The following is a 16,883-nucleotide window of genomic DNA, read 5'->3' on the forward strand; positions in this document are numbered from 1 at the left end:
GAATGGACGTGGAGATCTCTAGGCAAATCAAGAATCAATATTGATAATTTTGATTCATGACGATTAAAAAATACATAATGGGTTAACAACCGTACCTTACCTCAATGGAGGAAAAATGGACAAAGAGAGACAGCGAAAGAGAGGGACCCAGGGCCGGCGGTTACTGTGATCAGCGAAAGCAACGGGTCTCAATATCATTGATCAGAATCATCAGATGAACCTCTTGGGTCTTTCCAATCCTTCTGCTTTCTCTCCACATGTTCTCTGAACCGCTTTCTCCAGTCTTTCGAATTGCTCTTAATTGTGCAATATAATTTGTTCGATTCGACTGTTCGTCTGTTCGTCATCTCATATGCCAAGTAAGTCATAACGAAATCGAGTTACCTTACTTTTCTATGCCCATATCGATCCATAAGATCCATAGAACCATACCCATACCGTACCAAACTTTTGAGCTACCTGGTCGATTCAGGTCCGGGGTTGCACACACCATAGGCGGGAAGAACCCAATAGCCTTTATATCTGGAGTCCCGTCGTAAGGAGATTCGTTCGGATCGTGTTGCATGATGCATTAGTTGGAGACAACAAATCTGAAAGAGCCACTCCAGTCTTACCATCTTCTGAATCCTTCTGGACTTGATATTCAGTCATGGTGTCCAATATGAAGGAACGAAACTTGAAAATCACTCCCATCTACTCTCTCCCAGCTCCATCACACAATTCGACTTCGAATATCTTCTCACCGACTGCTCTTTCGAAACCGTCTTTCGATATTCGTCCCGAATCTTCACCGGCTCTTCCATCGTCAAGTCTATATCGCAGGAATCACAAGGAAATGGCATTGTGCGGGGAATACTTTACAACTCATGAAGAGTTTCATGCTCTTCCACCCGCTCTAAAACGAAAGGTATATATATCACTTTCGCTGTTATACGTTACCACGGTCATCACAATTTAAAAAACAAGGTTGGGGGTTTCATTTCGTATTTCAGGGTTGAGCTATTGAAAAAAGTAAAGAGATGTAGTTTAGCCCGTGCCAACGAGACGCCGTCGAAAGTTAGGTCTCTCATTAGTACATTTAGTGGTGTCTTCCCGCGTGAATCTACGCTAGATCCTTCCAATTCATACTGGCGGCGGGATCAGCAAACGCTATGAACACATTTATATGCAGGTACAAGAGACGGTGGTTTTGCAATTCTTCTCATGCGGTTGTCGACGGTATTATTATTAAAAGATGGGTGCTAACCGGGCCCTTTCGCAGTATTTCTCAACTCTGGAGCGTCTTCGATTCGCACAAAGCTCGAGGTCAAATGCCCTCAATGATCTTCCCACACAGAATACCCGTAGAACTTCTATTGCCGACCGACGTGGCTTGAAGATTTCAGAGCTCGAGCCCCGACGCAGACCTTCGAGACGATTAAAAAAGAAGAGGGAACATTCAATATCCAATAGTAATGATAGATCTTGGTTTTTATGCAATTACGAAACATTTCCGGAGACAATCAAAAGAAAACAATTCTCGAGCGAAGAACAAGCATTATTAGCAAGCAGGATACGTGAAGCAGTTATATTGGATGCGGCGGACGAAAATCTCATAATACGAAGACGATCTCGTCGCATGGCGTCAGATCCACCGGTATTATCTCCAAGCGTTAGAGGTTCTGTTTTCAGTGGAAAAACTAGCGGGACTCGAAGGAGAGCCTCGATGTCTAGTATGGCCGATACGTTTCTTGACAGTTTCCAATGGATCGACGATGAGTCTAAGTTAGATCTTCATTTGGATGATTATCATGCTTCAATATTTCCTTCTCTAAAAAGCGACCGGAAGCCATCATTTCGACGACAAATGTCGATTTCAAAGCTTCCTTTCGGGCGAAGCTCGATATCTTCAATCACACCCAAATCTCCAAATCCCACATCACCTGCCTTCAGCACACATTCCCGTTCGGCTACATCAATAACAGGACCAAGGCATGCCGCAAAACACAAAGTTAATTCATCGCTCTCGTCGATAGACCCTAATGCCACCTATTACCAAGACCCGGAAGCACGACTAAAGCTAAGAGTATACTTAGCGTCACCGCAAAAATTCGATGAGATAATCGAGTTTGGATTTCCATCCATGGATGCAGCGATGGGTGCATCAGAGAAGGAAAATAAACCCTCAAGATTAATATCGAAACGTTCGTCGAGAGATATGTTGAGGCGGAAGGCATCGAGTCCAGCATTTGAACATTCATTCTTTAATGACGATACTGCTTCACTATTCGAAGACGACAAATCGATGGCTGATTCTGAAGCACCCATAACACCCCTGGAATATGAAAGCGGATATCCACTACAGCGATCTCCATTTTATTATACTGGCAAGCCTCTTGCGGATTTTCAATCTGGGCCCAATAAACTACCTAGCAAACAACAAGACCCTTATACACAAGTTATGGCAGGAAATCGAGAACCTACGTTAAGAATGACGCTTACACGGCAGGATCTGAGAGATGAGAGCGCAATATATGGATGGCAATCGAAGGAGCCGCTTGTAATGGAGGATCTAGAGAATCATAGGTATCCACGGGGACCTATGGGTGGAGCGGATGGTTGGGGACCACCGGTCGAGAAGGAAAATGGGGTGGTAAAAAGGTTTTGGAAGAGGGTGAAGAGTCAGCGAAAGACTTCGTGATATGGTATCTAGAACAAAAGAAAAAGGAATCTTTGCAGATGGATTTATTTAGCGGGCGAGCTTGTATCTTTAAAGAAGCGTTTGCTTTGTATTTACCTCTCTTTTGTTGGAGGCTCGCGTGCATGGCAGGCTGGTTTTGCATAGCGATTGAATGGATACCAGGGATTTTAAATCAATAATTGAGAACAAAAGTCTTGAATTGAAAGATTGTATCGTTTGGAATGATGCGAATGTTTGTGTATGTGCCATGCAATTCGCCTTCTTCACCTCACCCATCAGTTGGATTGTCGATCAAGTTTGAAGTCGACATAATGTTCGAAATGGGTACAGCAAAGATCCATTCGCTGATGAAAATTGAATTGTGCTTTGACTTGTGGGAGGAAGTAAACAATTTATAATACCATCGATCACACCGTCATAGCGGCAAAGAGGCAAAGAGGCAAAGAGGCAAAGAAGGAATCATTAGTATTAGCCGCTGCTGTGATGTGACTGATGGTTGGTCAATTTTGTGCTTGACAAAGAACATTCCTTCCTATATCGTAGACGTTCACGGCAACCGTCATCATTCCATTCCTATTCCGCAGTGATGGTCGACGCCAGATAATGAAGTGAATATAAGAGAGTTGCCTGATATTGATACCGTGAATAATAAGTGTTGAGAGGATTTCCAAGGTTATCAACATACAAATTTGAGTTGAAGAATCAATGAATGTTCTCCGTCCTGTCTCTGTCCTCTGTTCTCCCTCTGCTCCTCCTGCTCCTTCTCCATCTCCATCTCCACAGAAATTAATTCATCATACCAGAAATAGATTTTAACCCCCAACCAATAACCAATCGAGTCAATCCAACATTCAAGCGCGGAAAGTGCTGGGTTTGGCGTGGGATCTGAGTGCTCTTGCTTGCTCGAGGTTATCATTGATAGGTCCGAGTTGTGAGGCACAAGTGTGGCGCAAAAGTGCCCTGAAACGAGTAGCTGTACCTACCTAGGCTCACTATCATCATCATTGTTTCCAAAAGACACGCAATCCATTTACAATCTTTGCTTCTTCAAACCCTTTCCATTATCGATTCTACCAAAAGTAACAACATCTAAACTATCACTACCATCGTCGAGTCGCCACTTGGTGATCCTTATCGAAGCTTCATGCGCTCCGGTATCACAACCAACCCGCGAAGATGAGGCTACGGAGCTCGGAGACAGGATGGCGGTGCCTCCTAATATCAACACTTCTCTATACTAGCGCGTGGGCAAAGAAAGATGCTCCTGGAGTTAGTTATGCCAAGTTAAAAAATGTCCCACACAATCTGCAGTACTTCGACGATTCCGACGTGTTACTGTATGAGGATAGAGACGATGCGGTTGTTTACAGATCAGTGGATGCAGGAGAGACGTGGAAGAAAATCACCGCCGTTCCTGAAGGCAAAATGTTGGAGATTTCGATGCATCCATTCGATTCGAAAAGGGCATATATCATAACGTCGGGGAAGAGTCATTGGGCAACCAATGACAGAGGAGAGCACTGGGAGGAATTCTATACGGACAATCAAGCTAGTGTATTCAGACCGGCGCTGAGTTATCATGCAAAAGATCCGAATAGGATTATCTTCAATGCAATGGATTGTACGGGCATTTTCTGCGAAGAGTTGGTAAGAGGAGTGGTAATTCCTGCTGGGCGATTTAAATGCTAACTATTTTTACAACAGTCTATGTACACTACTAACGGATTTGACGAAACTACCAAGTTCCTACGTTCCGATACTGTGGGCTGCCGCTGGGCAGTCTCGTCACCGGAGTTTACAACTGGCCAGAAGGACCTTGACAAAGACAGGATTCTCTGTGTGGCTAAAGGCAGATATTCTGTATGGAGGTCAGACTACCGACTCGTTGTCTCTGATGATTTCTTTGCTTCAGACGGCGAAGATATACAAGAATTTGAGCCCGAACTGGAACCAGGTCGAACGGTCAAGGGAATTGTTGAAATCGCACCCCAGAAGAAGTTCTTGATCACAGCCGCGGGTGCTGACCGCACTGACGAGATGGCATTATATGTGTCTGATGATGCCATTAAATGGCACCGAGCCGAATTTCCACACGACCATAAATTGACCCAGGAGGCATATACCATCTTGGAAGGAACTAATTACAGTATCCAAATCGATGTTTTGAACACGCGCCCACTCAATGCTATGGGGGTCATGTTCACCAGTAATTCGAACGGAACGTATTTCACTCGGAACATCGAGCACACAAATCGAGATATGGGTGGCTTGGTTGATTTCGAGAAGATGGCTGGAGTGCAGGGAATTGTAATGGTTAACGTGGTTGATAACTTTGAAAAGGTCGAGAAAAGTTTCATGGAAGTGAAGAAGAAGAAGTCCAAAATCAGTTTTGATGATGGACGAACTTGGCAACCTCTCAAGGTCAAAGACAAAGATCTTCACCTCCATTCCGTCACAGAGTTGGACAATTCTGGTCGGGTCTTCTCTAGTCCGGCTCCAGGTTTGGTAATGGGAAATGGTAATACAGGAGACTACTTGGGGGAATGGGATAAATCTAACCTTTATGTATCTGATGATGCGGGAGTTACTTGGCATCATGCCCTCGACGGACCACACAAGTACGAATTTGGAGATCAGGGATCTGTTCTTGTGGCTGTACATGATGGTAATACAAAGGTGGTTAAGTACTCACTAAACCACGGCAAAGATTGGAAGGAACTCGAACTCAAGGGTAAAATCCGCCCGCTACAATTGGTCACAACCTCCGATTCAACAAGTCTTAAATTCCTCATGATTGGGGTGGATGAGTCGGACAAGAAGCAGACTTTCTATATGATTGCACTTAACTTTGACGAAATGCATGAAAGACAATGCAAAAAGGATGATGATTTGGAAAAGTGGTACGCAAGGCTGGATGATGACGGTAAACCAGCTTGTCTTATGGGCCACACCCAATATTATATGCGCCGCAAAGCCGACGCAGATTGCTTCATGAAACAAGAATTCAAAGACCCGGTTGTTCAAACAGACGATTGCGCTTGTACAGACGCCGATTTCGAGTGCGATTATAACTTTATCAGAAGTGATGATCTTAAGGAATGCATACAAAAAGGTGCTTTGATCGTTCCGGAAGGTCAATGCAAAGCATTTGGTCCCGATGACACATTTAAAGGATCTTCCGGGTGGCGTCTAATTCCAGGAAATACTTGTAAGCGAGACAGTGGCAAGCAGAAGGACGATTTAGTCGAACACAAATGCTCGACTTCCGCAGCGCCTCCTGCTTCGGGTAAAGGAAACTCGACTGATTTCAAATTCAAGGGCCAAGCATTTCTGGATAAACAATACCTTGAGAGAACTGGCGTTAGCACCCAAGTGGACGAAACAATCGTATTACAAACCGACCAGGAAACAGTCTGGCTCACTCACGATCATGGAAAAACGTGGAAGCAAATCTTGAAAGATGAGAAAATCGTTCGAATTTACGCCAATCAGTACTTTAATGATGTTGTATTCTTCTTGACAAAGACCGAAACTGTATTTTACTCTGTCGATCGTGGAGAGAATATCAGAAGCTTCAAAGCTCCCCATCCACCAAGTCGTGAAGCTCTCGCAATGAACTTCCACCCTAGAAACAAGGACTGGTTTATATGGATGGGTGAGAAGTGCGATGGTCCTGGTAACTGTCACACCGTAGCTTCACTCACCCAAGACCGAGGAGATAGCACCTGGAAAACGCTCCAGCGATATGTCCGAAAGTGCGAGTTCATCAAAGAAGCCGCAAACCAACAACGTGATGATAAATTGATTTATTGCGAAGTCAAAGAACGTGAAAACAACGACGCTAACAATCCGTGGCAGCTTGTCTCGAGTACGGACTTCTTTAGTGAGCCGGCTAAAGTGCATTTCACCAACGTATTTGATTTCGCTACAATGTCCGAGTTCATTGTTGTTGCAACAAAAGATAATGAGCACCAAACTTTGAAAGTCGATGCAAGTTTTGATGCGGTCAACTTTGCCGATGCCAAGTTCCCTCATGGTTTCAAGATGGATCATCAAGTTGGTTACACTGTGCTTGATAGCTCTACTCATTCTGTTTTTCTTCATGTTACAACGAACAATGAGAAGGGCAAGGAATTTGGAACCATCATTAAGAGTAATTCTAACGGTACTTCATACGTTCTAAGTTTGAATGCTGTGGATAGAGACAGCGCTGGTTATGTGGACTTCGAGAAGATGTTCGGAATCGAAGGAGTTGCCATGGTCAACGTTGTTGCAAATGCAGAATCGAAGAACTACAAGAAGGAGAATAAGAAGCTCAAGACCATGATCACCCACAATGATGGTGCAGAATGGGCTCCAATAAAAGCTCCTGCACAAGGTCCAGATGGAAAGAAGTGGGGATGCAGTGGTTCAGAGGAAAAGTGCTCATTGAATCTTCATAGTTATACCGAGAGAGTTGATAAAAGCCATACATTCTCTTCTCAATCGGCAATTGGTTTGATGATGGGCGTTGGAAATGTTGGTGAATTCCTCACAGATTACAAAGATGCCGACACCTTCATTTCCACGGATGCTGGCATAAACTGGAAGTGGGTCAAAAAGGGACCTTACATGTGGAGGTTTGGAGATCAAGGCTCAATCATCGTCATCGTGAAAGAACGCGCATCGGTTAATGAAGTTCACTATTCTCTAGATGAGGGAGATACTTGGATTCCTTACAAATTCTCCGATGCGGAAATGAAGGTTGAGGATCTCACTACGGTTCCAAGTGACAACGCTCGAAATTTTCTCCTTTGGGGTACGGTCGATGGTGCCCTCACAGCTATCAATCTTGATTTCTCGGGTTTGAGAGATAGACAGTGTGATCTTGATGAGAAGGACGTTGAAGGTGGAGATTATTATCTTTGGCAACCAAAACATCCTCTGCAAAATGATGACTGTCTCTTTGGACATGTCTCGCAATACCATCGAAAGAGAACTGATGCCGAATGTTATAATGGAAGGTTAATTCCTTCGCTTCATAATATCGCCAGGAATTGCAGTTGTACTAGGCGAGATTTTGAGTGGTAAGTTCTATTTTTTGATATTAAATTTACAAAAACTAACACAGAATCAGTGATCTTAACTACGAGCGCCAAGGCGATGGATCATGTGTCCTCGTTAAAGGTTACTCACCACCAGACCATTCCGAAATCTGTCGCATCGATGAAAGCGTCGTGGAATACTTTAAACCTACAGGATACCGTCGTCTTCCCCTCACAACATGCCAAGGTGGTAGAGAAATGGATATTAGTGATGAAGCACATTCTTGCGCGGGTCATGAAGATGAATTCAATAGGAAACATGCAGCTTCAGGTTGGGCCATCTTCTTTGCGGTTATGATTCCTATTGGTATTGCGGCTGCGGTTGGTACTTGGGTTTGGAGAAACTGGACTGGTAAATTCGGTCAGATTAGGTTGGGTGAACAAGGTATGTTTCTATCTCTCCCTCCTTCACCTCCCTCCCCTTACTTTTCTCATCCCTCTTCCCCAATTTTGCCTGAGAATTTCCTACTAACACACCTCACAGCATCATTCAATGACGAAGCTCCATACATTAAATACCCAGTCATGGCCGTAGCAGCAGCAGTAGCAATCGCCCAAGCAATCCCACTCCTTGCATCGTCACTATGGCGCTCAGCTTCGGGGGCTTTGGGGAGAAATGTGCCGAATAGGAGATTCACGACTAGAGACAGTTTTGCGAGAGGCAGGGGAGATTATGCGGTTGTGGATGAGGATGAGGGGGAGTTGCTCGGGGAAGATAGCGATGAGGAGGTTTAGTTTTTTTGAGAGGAGGTGCGTGGAAGGAAAAGGGAGCGGAGAATCGAATGGTAGTATTGTTAGTTTTGTAAGATGGGGATTTGAAGGAAGCTCAGGGGGGATCTTGCAAGGGAGGAAGGGGGAGAAAAGGAATTGTATGAGTTAGATATAGGCATAGGAGTAGGAATTGGAATTGGGTATTTTAGACGATTGGAATTCATATGAATGTGCAAGGAGAGAAATGGAGATGGACGGATGGAAGGAAGGAAGCTAAAAGGAAGAAAGAAAGAAAGGGAGGGAGGGAGGGAGGGAGGGAGGGAGGAAGACTTTGTATATTATGAACGCGAACGAGCGAGGGAACGAATGCATAGCGATGAAAAACGAGGATTATGAAATTTGTGTTGTATTGTTGCATTGTATTACATTGCACTGCTTCTTTAACATGAGTTTGGTGTTATTCATTTTTGGCTTTGTTGAATGAAGTCTACGTGATAATAAGATGGCAGGGCAGGGCAGGGCAGGGCAGGAAAAGAAAATGATCGAGGAGGAAAGCAAAGCGAAGATATCTAACTCTCATTCTATAGCACAGCATGGCACATTGAAGTTCACAATCATTCATTCATTCGCTCATTCGTGCGTTCATTTTAAATAAATTAACTTTTCATGCCCGGTGATTCTGTCTTATCTACCTAATAACTGGCAAATAGCCCACTCATCCACCATGTCATATATCAATCCACATGCAACACATATCCACCAATGACTGCCATTCATCAGCTTCAACACGAAAAACATGCTCAGTAAATGACAACGGCAGATGACCGATCCGACTACGAGATTCCATGCATGCATCAATCCATATCAAGCAATGGAGATGTAAAATAAAGTAAAGAGATCAGCAAATCTGGAATCCTCTACAGAGATTGCCAACCATTTTCGAGACCTTTGTAGCTGCTTTTTGTCAAGTTCCGCCATACCTGTAATTACCGCCACATCATTTGCCTAGAAGCCTGTCATAGGTACCATATTTAAATTCCCATCCACTCCTTCATTCACTTCCCACAACGCCGACCTTGGTATCTTTTTGGTTCATCCCCACCCTTTTTTCTTCACTCTATTGAGATTTGGCTTTGTTCAGAGGTGGTAAAATTCGATTTACTTGCCAATCAAATCATCAAATTGCCCTTTTCCTCAGAATTGCCTATCCTTCCATGTAAACAACAACGCCGTCGTGGATCCTCACAACTCAATAGTAGTCTTTTTAACAAAGGAAAATCAGTAAAAGAAATTGTATGCATTTGCAGAAAAAGACCGTATATTTGATGTCCATTTGAAAATATGTGAAGTCGAAATTTGAGTAACTTTTTATCGAAAACCCGGCTGAAAAGTGAGCCAACGATGCTTTGAACATTGTAAACACCGAGTGGCCAATCAATGAAGATCAGATTCAACGTAAACAAGTTTCTCTTGATGCCTGAAGCATTTCTCAGGAGATTGACCAGATCAAAAAGAGGAATGCTTGCTGTAATTTGAAGTTGAGCGTCTACTATAGTAGATCTGGCCAACTTCAGTAGCACCAATAATTGTTGGGGTACCCTTTCTTGGCGCCTTCTGCTTTGCAAGCAATTGAGTTTCTACATCTGTAATATCAAGATTAAAGAGAATAACTGTCATTGAAGTAGCTGCACAGTCTAATGCATGTGTATCCACCTCAGTTGGCTGAAGATTGTTATGAGACGACGCATTCGCCTTCCTAAACATGGCGTACACAATACCATGATCACGAGATCTGGTCTGGTGGACGGGGCAAAGTGGCATTAAAATACCGAACTTTAACTGAGCTCCCTCTTCTTGAGTTTGTGGTGCCTCGTCTGGAGTCCAGGTGTAGCGTAACTCATTGGTGCGCAAGCCTTTCAAGAAAGCTGCTTTCAAAGGTAAATTGTTGTTAAGCTCAGACTCATAGCCGCAAGGTAGACCATAAGATGCCAAGATTTTCAATTTAAGACCATTCGGTCCCAAAAGATCTCTATCCGACATACCGGGATACGGACAATCAACTTGAACAGCATATACTTGATCAAAACCAAATTTACTGCCATTGAAGGCGCATGAGAAAACTGCTTCTGCCATATTTGACCAAGGAGCGTTGGGAGGAGTAACCTCATCGCCTTGATTAGGTCCACCAATCCTGCTGGAAAGAGTGGTTCCAATTGAGGTTGAACTCATTGATGAAAATGGTCTGGAGAGCAAGGTGCTTGGCGTTGCAGGTTCTGGTTCTGATAGCTCCTGTTGATAAGTACTTCCTACCATGCTATCATTCTCCATATACAAACGACCAAAGCTATTATTCAAGGAGACTCCGCTGGTTGATGGACCAAGGTTACGATAGATTGTATTTGGGAAGACAAACTTCGGTTGCTTGGGAGTCGCTGGTCCATCAAGGTCAAATTGGTGACTGTAACTATCTTCAGAATTGAAAGTGTCATTGAAAGTGTCGTTGAAAGTGTCATTTGGAGTGTTGTTTCGCGGCATATCCATTGATGTCAGGTCGCTTGTAGAATAAGGACGGCTATCAGGATCCTCCGAAGCTGGGAGATTTTGAGGTCGGGGAGGGGTCAGATACTGGCGGAAAGCCTCTGGCAAATTCTGGGTAGGAAACGCGGACTCCACAGAAATGCTTCGGTAATGTCCTGGAGCGGCCATATAAAGTATTTCAGAATCACGAATCGAGGATTCAGGAGACACGTTCCCAGAAACATCCTCTCCCTCTCTTAAGGAATCTGTTTGCTTCGCCAAAAGATTTGGGTGTTGAAATTGAAGTCCCATGGGAAAGTAAGCAGGCTGAGTGACCAGAGGAGACATTTGCCTCTGAAGTTGAAGTGGATTTGGAAGCAAATTCATTTTTGTATCCCTTCTTGATGAAACAACAGGAGAACGACGCAAATCTGAGTCAGACATACGTTCACTATGTAAACAGATATCCTTGACAGAAAGAGCTGCAAATTCAGCTAGCTCTTTTCGGTCCCCTCGAGCGAACTCATTTCTAGGGTTTTTGCTGAAAATTGAAAAGACCCCAATGATTTCACCAGAATCTGAGATCAGAGGTGCTCCAGCAAAAATCGGATGTGAGGTGGACCAGTAACCCAAGGGCTTCTCGCAAAACGCCAATCCTAAACCAACATTAGCATTAAGGTTAACATGTAACAGCAAGCAGAGCAACAAACCTGATGTGTGTCCAAGACGACGAAGACGTCCTCTGAATAGAGAGCATGAGCTGAAATGCTTGTGGTGCGCTCCAGCGTCATGAGATTGTACCCAACTTCAACTTTCAATATCTCATGACGTTCATCAAAAATACTGACAGAAGCACTATTGAGGCGAAATCTCTTTGCTGCTGCTTCCATCAGAGCAATAGTCTTTCCACCTAATTCCGGAGTCCAGGGCACATTTATGGTACAGTGCTTTGCAATTCTCGTTTCTTCGTCATGTGGATATATGGCTGGCAGAAAATCAAATCTCGCGTTACGTGGGGGTGGAGCTGGGGGCTTTGAGATATTGAAAGAACCCTACAAATAGATTAGCTCGATCCAAATAGGATGTGGAGGGGAGCACTCAATAATTCACAAATTAGAAAAGTGAGAGTGATTACTTACGCTAGAGTATGACTTGATGTAGTTGATCCATTCAGCAATAGCAGCATCATCACCAGTTGGTGCTGATGCTATGGCTACATATGCATATTGCTCTTCAAGGTTGTTCATCACATTGGATTCACGAGAAGTTTCATCATAGAAAGATGATGAATCAGCTCTTGCTGACTCTTCCTCATCACCAGCATTAGTAGTTTGCCAATCAGACTCTGATACCTCAGAAATCGACTCAGTCAGTCTGGCCGCAGCCCTAGCCCTGGCTCTTCCAATTTGTGTATTTGCAAGTGGGCTCAATGTCGCTTTATAAAGTGCATTTGGCTCTCTTCGAGGAATGAGTTTTTGGCCTGGTAGAGGACGAATGAAATCTGGTGTTGGCAAGACACCCATTTCATCCATTGGGTCGAATGGCTCGGCGTCTGCCCCAGATTGAGAACGATCTTCACTACGACTATACAAGGTCTTTCCTCGACCGGGAAGATCCTCAATACTTCTTGCGCCATCAGATCTTGAGTCTTTCTTAAAAAGTCGAAAGAAACCACCAGATTTCTTTGTACTTGTGGAAGCATCGCTGACGCCAGTGTGAAAGTTACTGCTGTCGAATGAGCCTGCTGTTTGCAGTGATGGGGTTGATGGTAGTGGAGGAGTCTGAGAAGATTGGTGAACTTGTGCATTGACATATCCACTGAAGACACTTGATGATGAGCCGGGTGTCGATGGGGTAGGTATAGAATTCTGTGTTGAAGCTCCGGGTATTGTTGCACCTCTTGCATGCGACTTCGGCTTCTTTGGTTTTGGTGTTGCTTGGTCTGTTTGAGTTAAAATTCGAACACGTCTAGGGAATATTTTCAGAGAACAGTGAGAGGATAATAAAGCGTGGAAATCAAGTGATTTTGATAAGAGAATATTGACAGGTCTATGGTGAGGTTGTGCTCGAGGATGGAATTTGAGAGTGTTAGTGCTCGGGGAATGATGGTGAGAGTATTGCGGTGTTCGGGTTGCGGTGCTCGGGTAACGATGATGATCAGAAATGTGGAAAGGGAAGTAATATTTATGACTGAATGCTAAGCAGAGCCATAAATCAAGCGACTATAGGTGCCAAAAACATAATTTAATGACACAATAAACTTACATGTCATGGGTCCAACTCCTAACATCTTGGCCGAATTTCAAATGAACTTTTGCTGTGAGTGGTGAATCTGCAGATTGTTAGCTATCTTGTCAAGTGACAACAGATATGCTGCAGATACCAGGTGGCAAGAGTATGTTTCATTTGGTATGTAACTTACAGTGGCTCTGAGTCTTATTGTTTTTGCAGAAATTCGTAGGAAGGTGTTGGAGACTTGATTGTGTCAAAGGTGGCAGATTGTAAGAGGTCTACTAAAGTAAATCAAAGAGATTAGTATCAAGAATACTTCTCATTCATACTTGTTAGTTTCTGAAAGGATGACCGCAGTTAGCAGTTATAATGAAATAAGACTCACAGTTTTAACTTCTTAAAACAAGGCGCAGCTTGAGGGATTCTCGAGCAGCTTTGACTTGACAACTTCAAGAGAATTGTACAAAATTATGGTGTAATATTGCAATGCATGAACTTATAGCATCATTCCATGCTATGACGAAGGATCTGATCAAATTAACAGTTGCTTCTCATAAGCTGTAAAATAGTTGTGTGTTGAGGAGAGAAAGATCAAAGTTTGAAATTGAGGAAATCAAATTGTTGAAGAAGAGGAGTGAGGAGTTCGACGCTAAGGTGGGTGGTGGGGAGAGAAAGTGAATCTCGGAATGTTCCTATTGGAATATTTCATAGATGGCTTACCTTTTGCTCAAACTCTTTATTTATTAGGATGCGTTCATCGGCAGTGAATTACTCTTGGTTCGAGCTGACTGAAAGAGGATGTAGATTAGGTTTGGTGATCAAGTCAAGGAACGATAGTCTGAAATTATGTTAGCAATAATTTTGGGCATGCTGTAATGGGATGTATCCCCCAAAGACAGAAGAGAGAATGAATGCGATGTTTATTTGCCTTTTCTCTAAAAAACTCATAAAAGAGATAATGATCAAGACGGGAGGATATTCAATCTCATCTGTATGATGAAGAGAGAGTATGAACACTTCAAGAAATACTTACTATGAGTGGATGTGCTTCCTTGAAGAATACTTTGTCAACAATCTTTCAAATCATAGTTCCTTTGAGAAGTATTTTGTGAAATCTTCAAGTTGAAACAAACAATAAGCAGGGTTGCTATAGTGGAGTTCCCGTCTGAAGAGTAGGAGAACAACTCGGCTCGGAGAATCTTCAAGGCCGAGCTTGTTGACGATTTTGTTGACGAATGATTCAATCTTCACTTAAAGCACCAAGTCAATCCAATCCATCCAGTTGATTGTGTTGAATTTCAAAATTCGTGGATTTACAACTTTCCCCACTCACCCTTGGAGAAAGAGAGCAAAGACTTCTAGATGCGCTAAATTTCTCGGACCACAAGTCAAGTCAATCTAACCATTTGACACAATGGCCTATAAAGAATGAAGATTTATCTCTCCTTAATATCGGTTTAGGAAATGCGGAAAGGCTCCAACAATTTTGATAAGGCTCCGAGCAAGAATCGTGATGCTTCAAGTATCTAGACAAGAGATCGATTTCCAGTGCGAATATCGATCAGATCCTATTCCAATATTGCTGAGTTAAATGCATGAAAAATGCAGGTCCCTGATTCTTATCTTGGAATAAGCAAAATGGAACAGTATAATGCTTTTTTGGAAGTTCCAAGAGTCAAATCTTATGTGACGGCGTTTGCTTCCTAAGTCGAGAATTTGACTGCAGTGCTACTTGGGTTCTTGGAGAGTTTGCCGACTGCTATTTATTGCTGCATAATGTATTTAGTACCGGCAGTGTAATGTGGGAAGAACTCTGAGGGGTGATTCTGAGTAACGTGGGGTTATGGAAATGTTGTGCATACAAGATGGTACAAGTACTCGTCAGTGGGTTCGAAGGGTATTCTATGAAACGATGGATCTGAAGTCGAATTGAACGTCAAAGTCTCGATGTATCAATATATTGAGTACAGAGATGATGTTCTTCTCGATGGGATTCAATGTAAATAGAGAGGGTTTGGATATCGAAACGAATGTGTGAAAGTAGAAGACTCTAGAATTTCGAGGGTATGAGAAGTTGATGAAAGGTTGATGAAGGGGAAATGGAAAGAAGCAAACGAGCACAAGAGCGATATGCATATGATGGATGATTAAGAACTTTCGAGCAAGTAAGACTTCATTCTTTCTGCATGTATTTCATGAATAACGCCGAGAACACCAATGTAGAGACTTGGTTTTTGTTTACTTTGCGATTCTTATGGTCGATAAAAGGAAGGATGCCATATCATCGTGACTTCTTCATTTGGGAGTCGAGACGGCAATATATCATTAGCATTCGCATCAGCGTCAGCATCAGATTAGAATCGGCATAAAACCTTAAATTTCGTGGTCCTCCGATCATCTATTGTTTCTTCTCCATTTCCCTGATTCAAGCTTTTTCTGTCAATACGATTGAAAGTATTATTAGTCCTCTAGGTATATAAGGACGAGATAACTTCGTTGAGAGGGATGTTTGCCGGTCATTGATCACATAGTGAGACTGGAGTTGAGTGCATCCTCTTTTTGTATCCCTTGCCTCGCGGATCATTCTCCACCAACCCCATACCGGATACCGTCCATATGTATGCACAAATTGCAGCTCGGACGACCTACTATTGATTTGGGTAAGAGATGTCTCAAGATACCTGGTACACTTGAGCTGGGTATGAGCTTTCCTCTGCCTAGCTAGGTAGGTAATTGCTGATAAGAGCAAAGAGAAGGGCGGAAGATTAGATTTGGTGACAGGTTTTCAAATACTGTACATAGATGTTTAACACTTAGATAGATAGGAAGGTAGGTAGGTAGGTCGTTCTAATTAATTACCGTGCTTAATTAGACAATTAGTTAGTTCGTTCTAATTATAATTTTTGATAGTCAAAAACCAATGAAATCCATTTATTAATGGAGACTTTCCATCAAATCGTCATTTTATCCAATCATTACATCCGACTATATTGACAGCTGAAAGGGACAAAAATGATCCATGAAGGTGTGAAAGGTGGTACAAAACGATGTCTTGGCATGGTTGGATTTGCAGCTTCCACTTTACGATAATGTGCCTCTTGAAATAACCTCGAGCTCAACGTCCAGCTTCCACCGCTCCTCCTGTACAACGTCTCTTGGGAATGCTCTCATCCATATGCCATCCGTTGGATTGGATTCAATCGTTCGTTCTTTCTTGCCTTGTCAGCTCTCTATTGATTTGTGTGTGCATTTTTCTGTCCGTTCAATCAGCCTACGGTTATCAATCGTTTCCTAATATGTATCCATGTCTCATGGCAGTTTGACATCTCACATTTTGACTATCATCAAGATTACGAAGTATTTCAATATGTGGGTTTTTGGGGCCTCCAATGTCTGGCTCGTACATTCTTTCTGAATTGATAAATGCATCCTTGCCCCTCTCATTAGCAGCAGTCATGTCGCCTTGCGCCGGATACTGTACAATATCAATTGGTGCATAATCTGCATTTTGGCTCGAGTATTCCATGGAACGGAACGGACGTTGTGTTGTTCAAGATGAAAAATCTTCCGAGGAGAGCTTTACTCGACGCTACTTCGGAGGTCACCGAATCAACAGCTTGCTTTAATCAAGAATTGTTTCAGTGCCATGTTTCTCTCAA

The 16,883-nt window shown here is 43.0% G+C and overlaps 3 protein-coding genes across 3 annotated transcripts; 2 read left to right on the forward strand and 1 right to left on the reverse strand.

The window, feature by feature from the left end:
* Nucleotides 1–302: 302 nt before the first annotated feature.
* On the forward strand, nucleotides 303–2,971 carry EAF02_008090 (uncharacterized protein). The gene is made up of 2 exons (XM_038904138.1): nucleotides 303–907; nucleotides 1,262–2,971. Exons 1-2 carry the CDS (start codon nucleotides 650–652, stop codon nucleotides 2,678–2,680), a joined length of 1,677 nt encoding a protein of 558 aa, XP_038755860.1. The 5' UTR covers nucleotides 303–649; the 3' UTR covers nucleotides 2,681–2,971.
* Nucleotides 2,972–3,710: 739 nt separating this feature from the next.
* EAF02_008091 (uncharacterized protein) lies at nucleotides 3,711–8,749 on the forward strand. Its single transcript, XM_038904139.1, has 4 exons — nucleotides 3,711–4,327; nucleotides 4,385–7,746; nucleotides 7,797–8,149; nucleotides 8,249–8,749. Exons 1-4 carry the CDS (start codon nucleotides 3,857–3,859, stop codon nucleotides 8,497–8,499), a joined length of 4,437 nt encoding a protein of 1,478 aa, XP_038755861.1. The 5' UTR covers nucleotides 3,711–3,856; the 3' UTR covers nucleotides 8,500–8,749.
* Nucleotides 8,750–9,981: 1,232 nt separating this feature from the next.
* Nucleotides 9,982–13,282, reverse strand: EAF02_008092 (uncharacterized protein; the record flags this gene model as incomplete). Its single annotated transcript, XM_038904140.1, has 4 exons — nucleotides 9,982–11,628; nucleotides 11,703–12,044; nucleotides 12,132–12,934; nucleotides 13,258–13,282. The coding sequence occupies 4 exons, from the start codon at nucleotides 13,280–13,282 to the stop codon at nucleotides 9,982–9,984; spliced, it is 2,817 nt and encodes a 938-aa protein (XP_038755862.1).
* Nucleotides 13,283–16,883: the final 3,601 nt, after the last annotated feature.

This window comes from Botrytis sinoallii (assembly GCF_014898435.1).
Source record: "Botrytis sinoallii strain Bc 23 chromosome Unknown BSIN_015, whole genome shotgun sequence".
Taxonomy (NCBI): Eukaryota; Fungi; Ascomycota; class Leotiomycetes; order Helotiales; family Sclerotiniaceae; genus Botrytis; species Botrytis sinoallii.

Excerpts from the sequence above, each read along its gene's own strand:
- EAF02_008090 (XM_038904138.1), top strand. The coding sequence starts at position 650 with ATGGTGTCCAATATGAAGGAACGAAACTTGAAAATCACTCCCATCTAC. Across the intron at positions 908-1,261 it reads CACCCGCTCTAAAACGAAAG|TATTTCTCAACTCTGGAGCG; the intron begins GTATATATATCA and ends GCCCTTTCGCAG.
- EAF02_008091 (XM_038904139.1), top strand. The coding sequence starts at position 3,857 with ATGAGGCTACGGAGCTCGGAGACAGGATGGCGGTGCCTCCTAATATCA. Across the intron at positions 4,328-4,384 it reads GCATTTTCTGCGAAGAGTTG|TCTATGTACACTACTAACGG; the intron begins GTAAGAGGAGTG and ends TTTTTACAACAG. Across the intron at positions 8,150-8,248 it reads GATTAGGTTGGGTGAACAAG|CATCATTCAATGACGAAGCT; the intron begins GTATGTTTCTAT and ends CACACCTCACAG.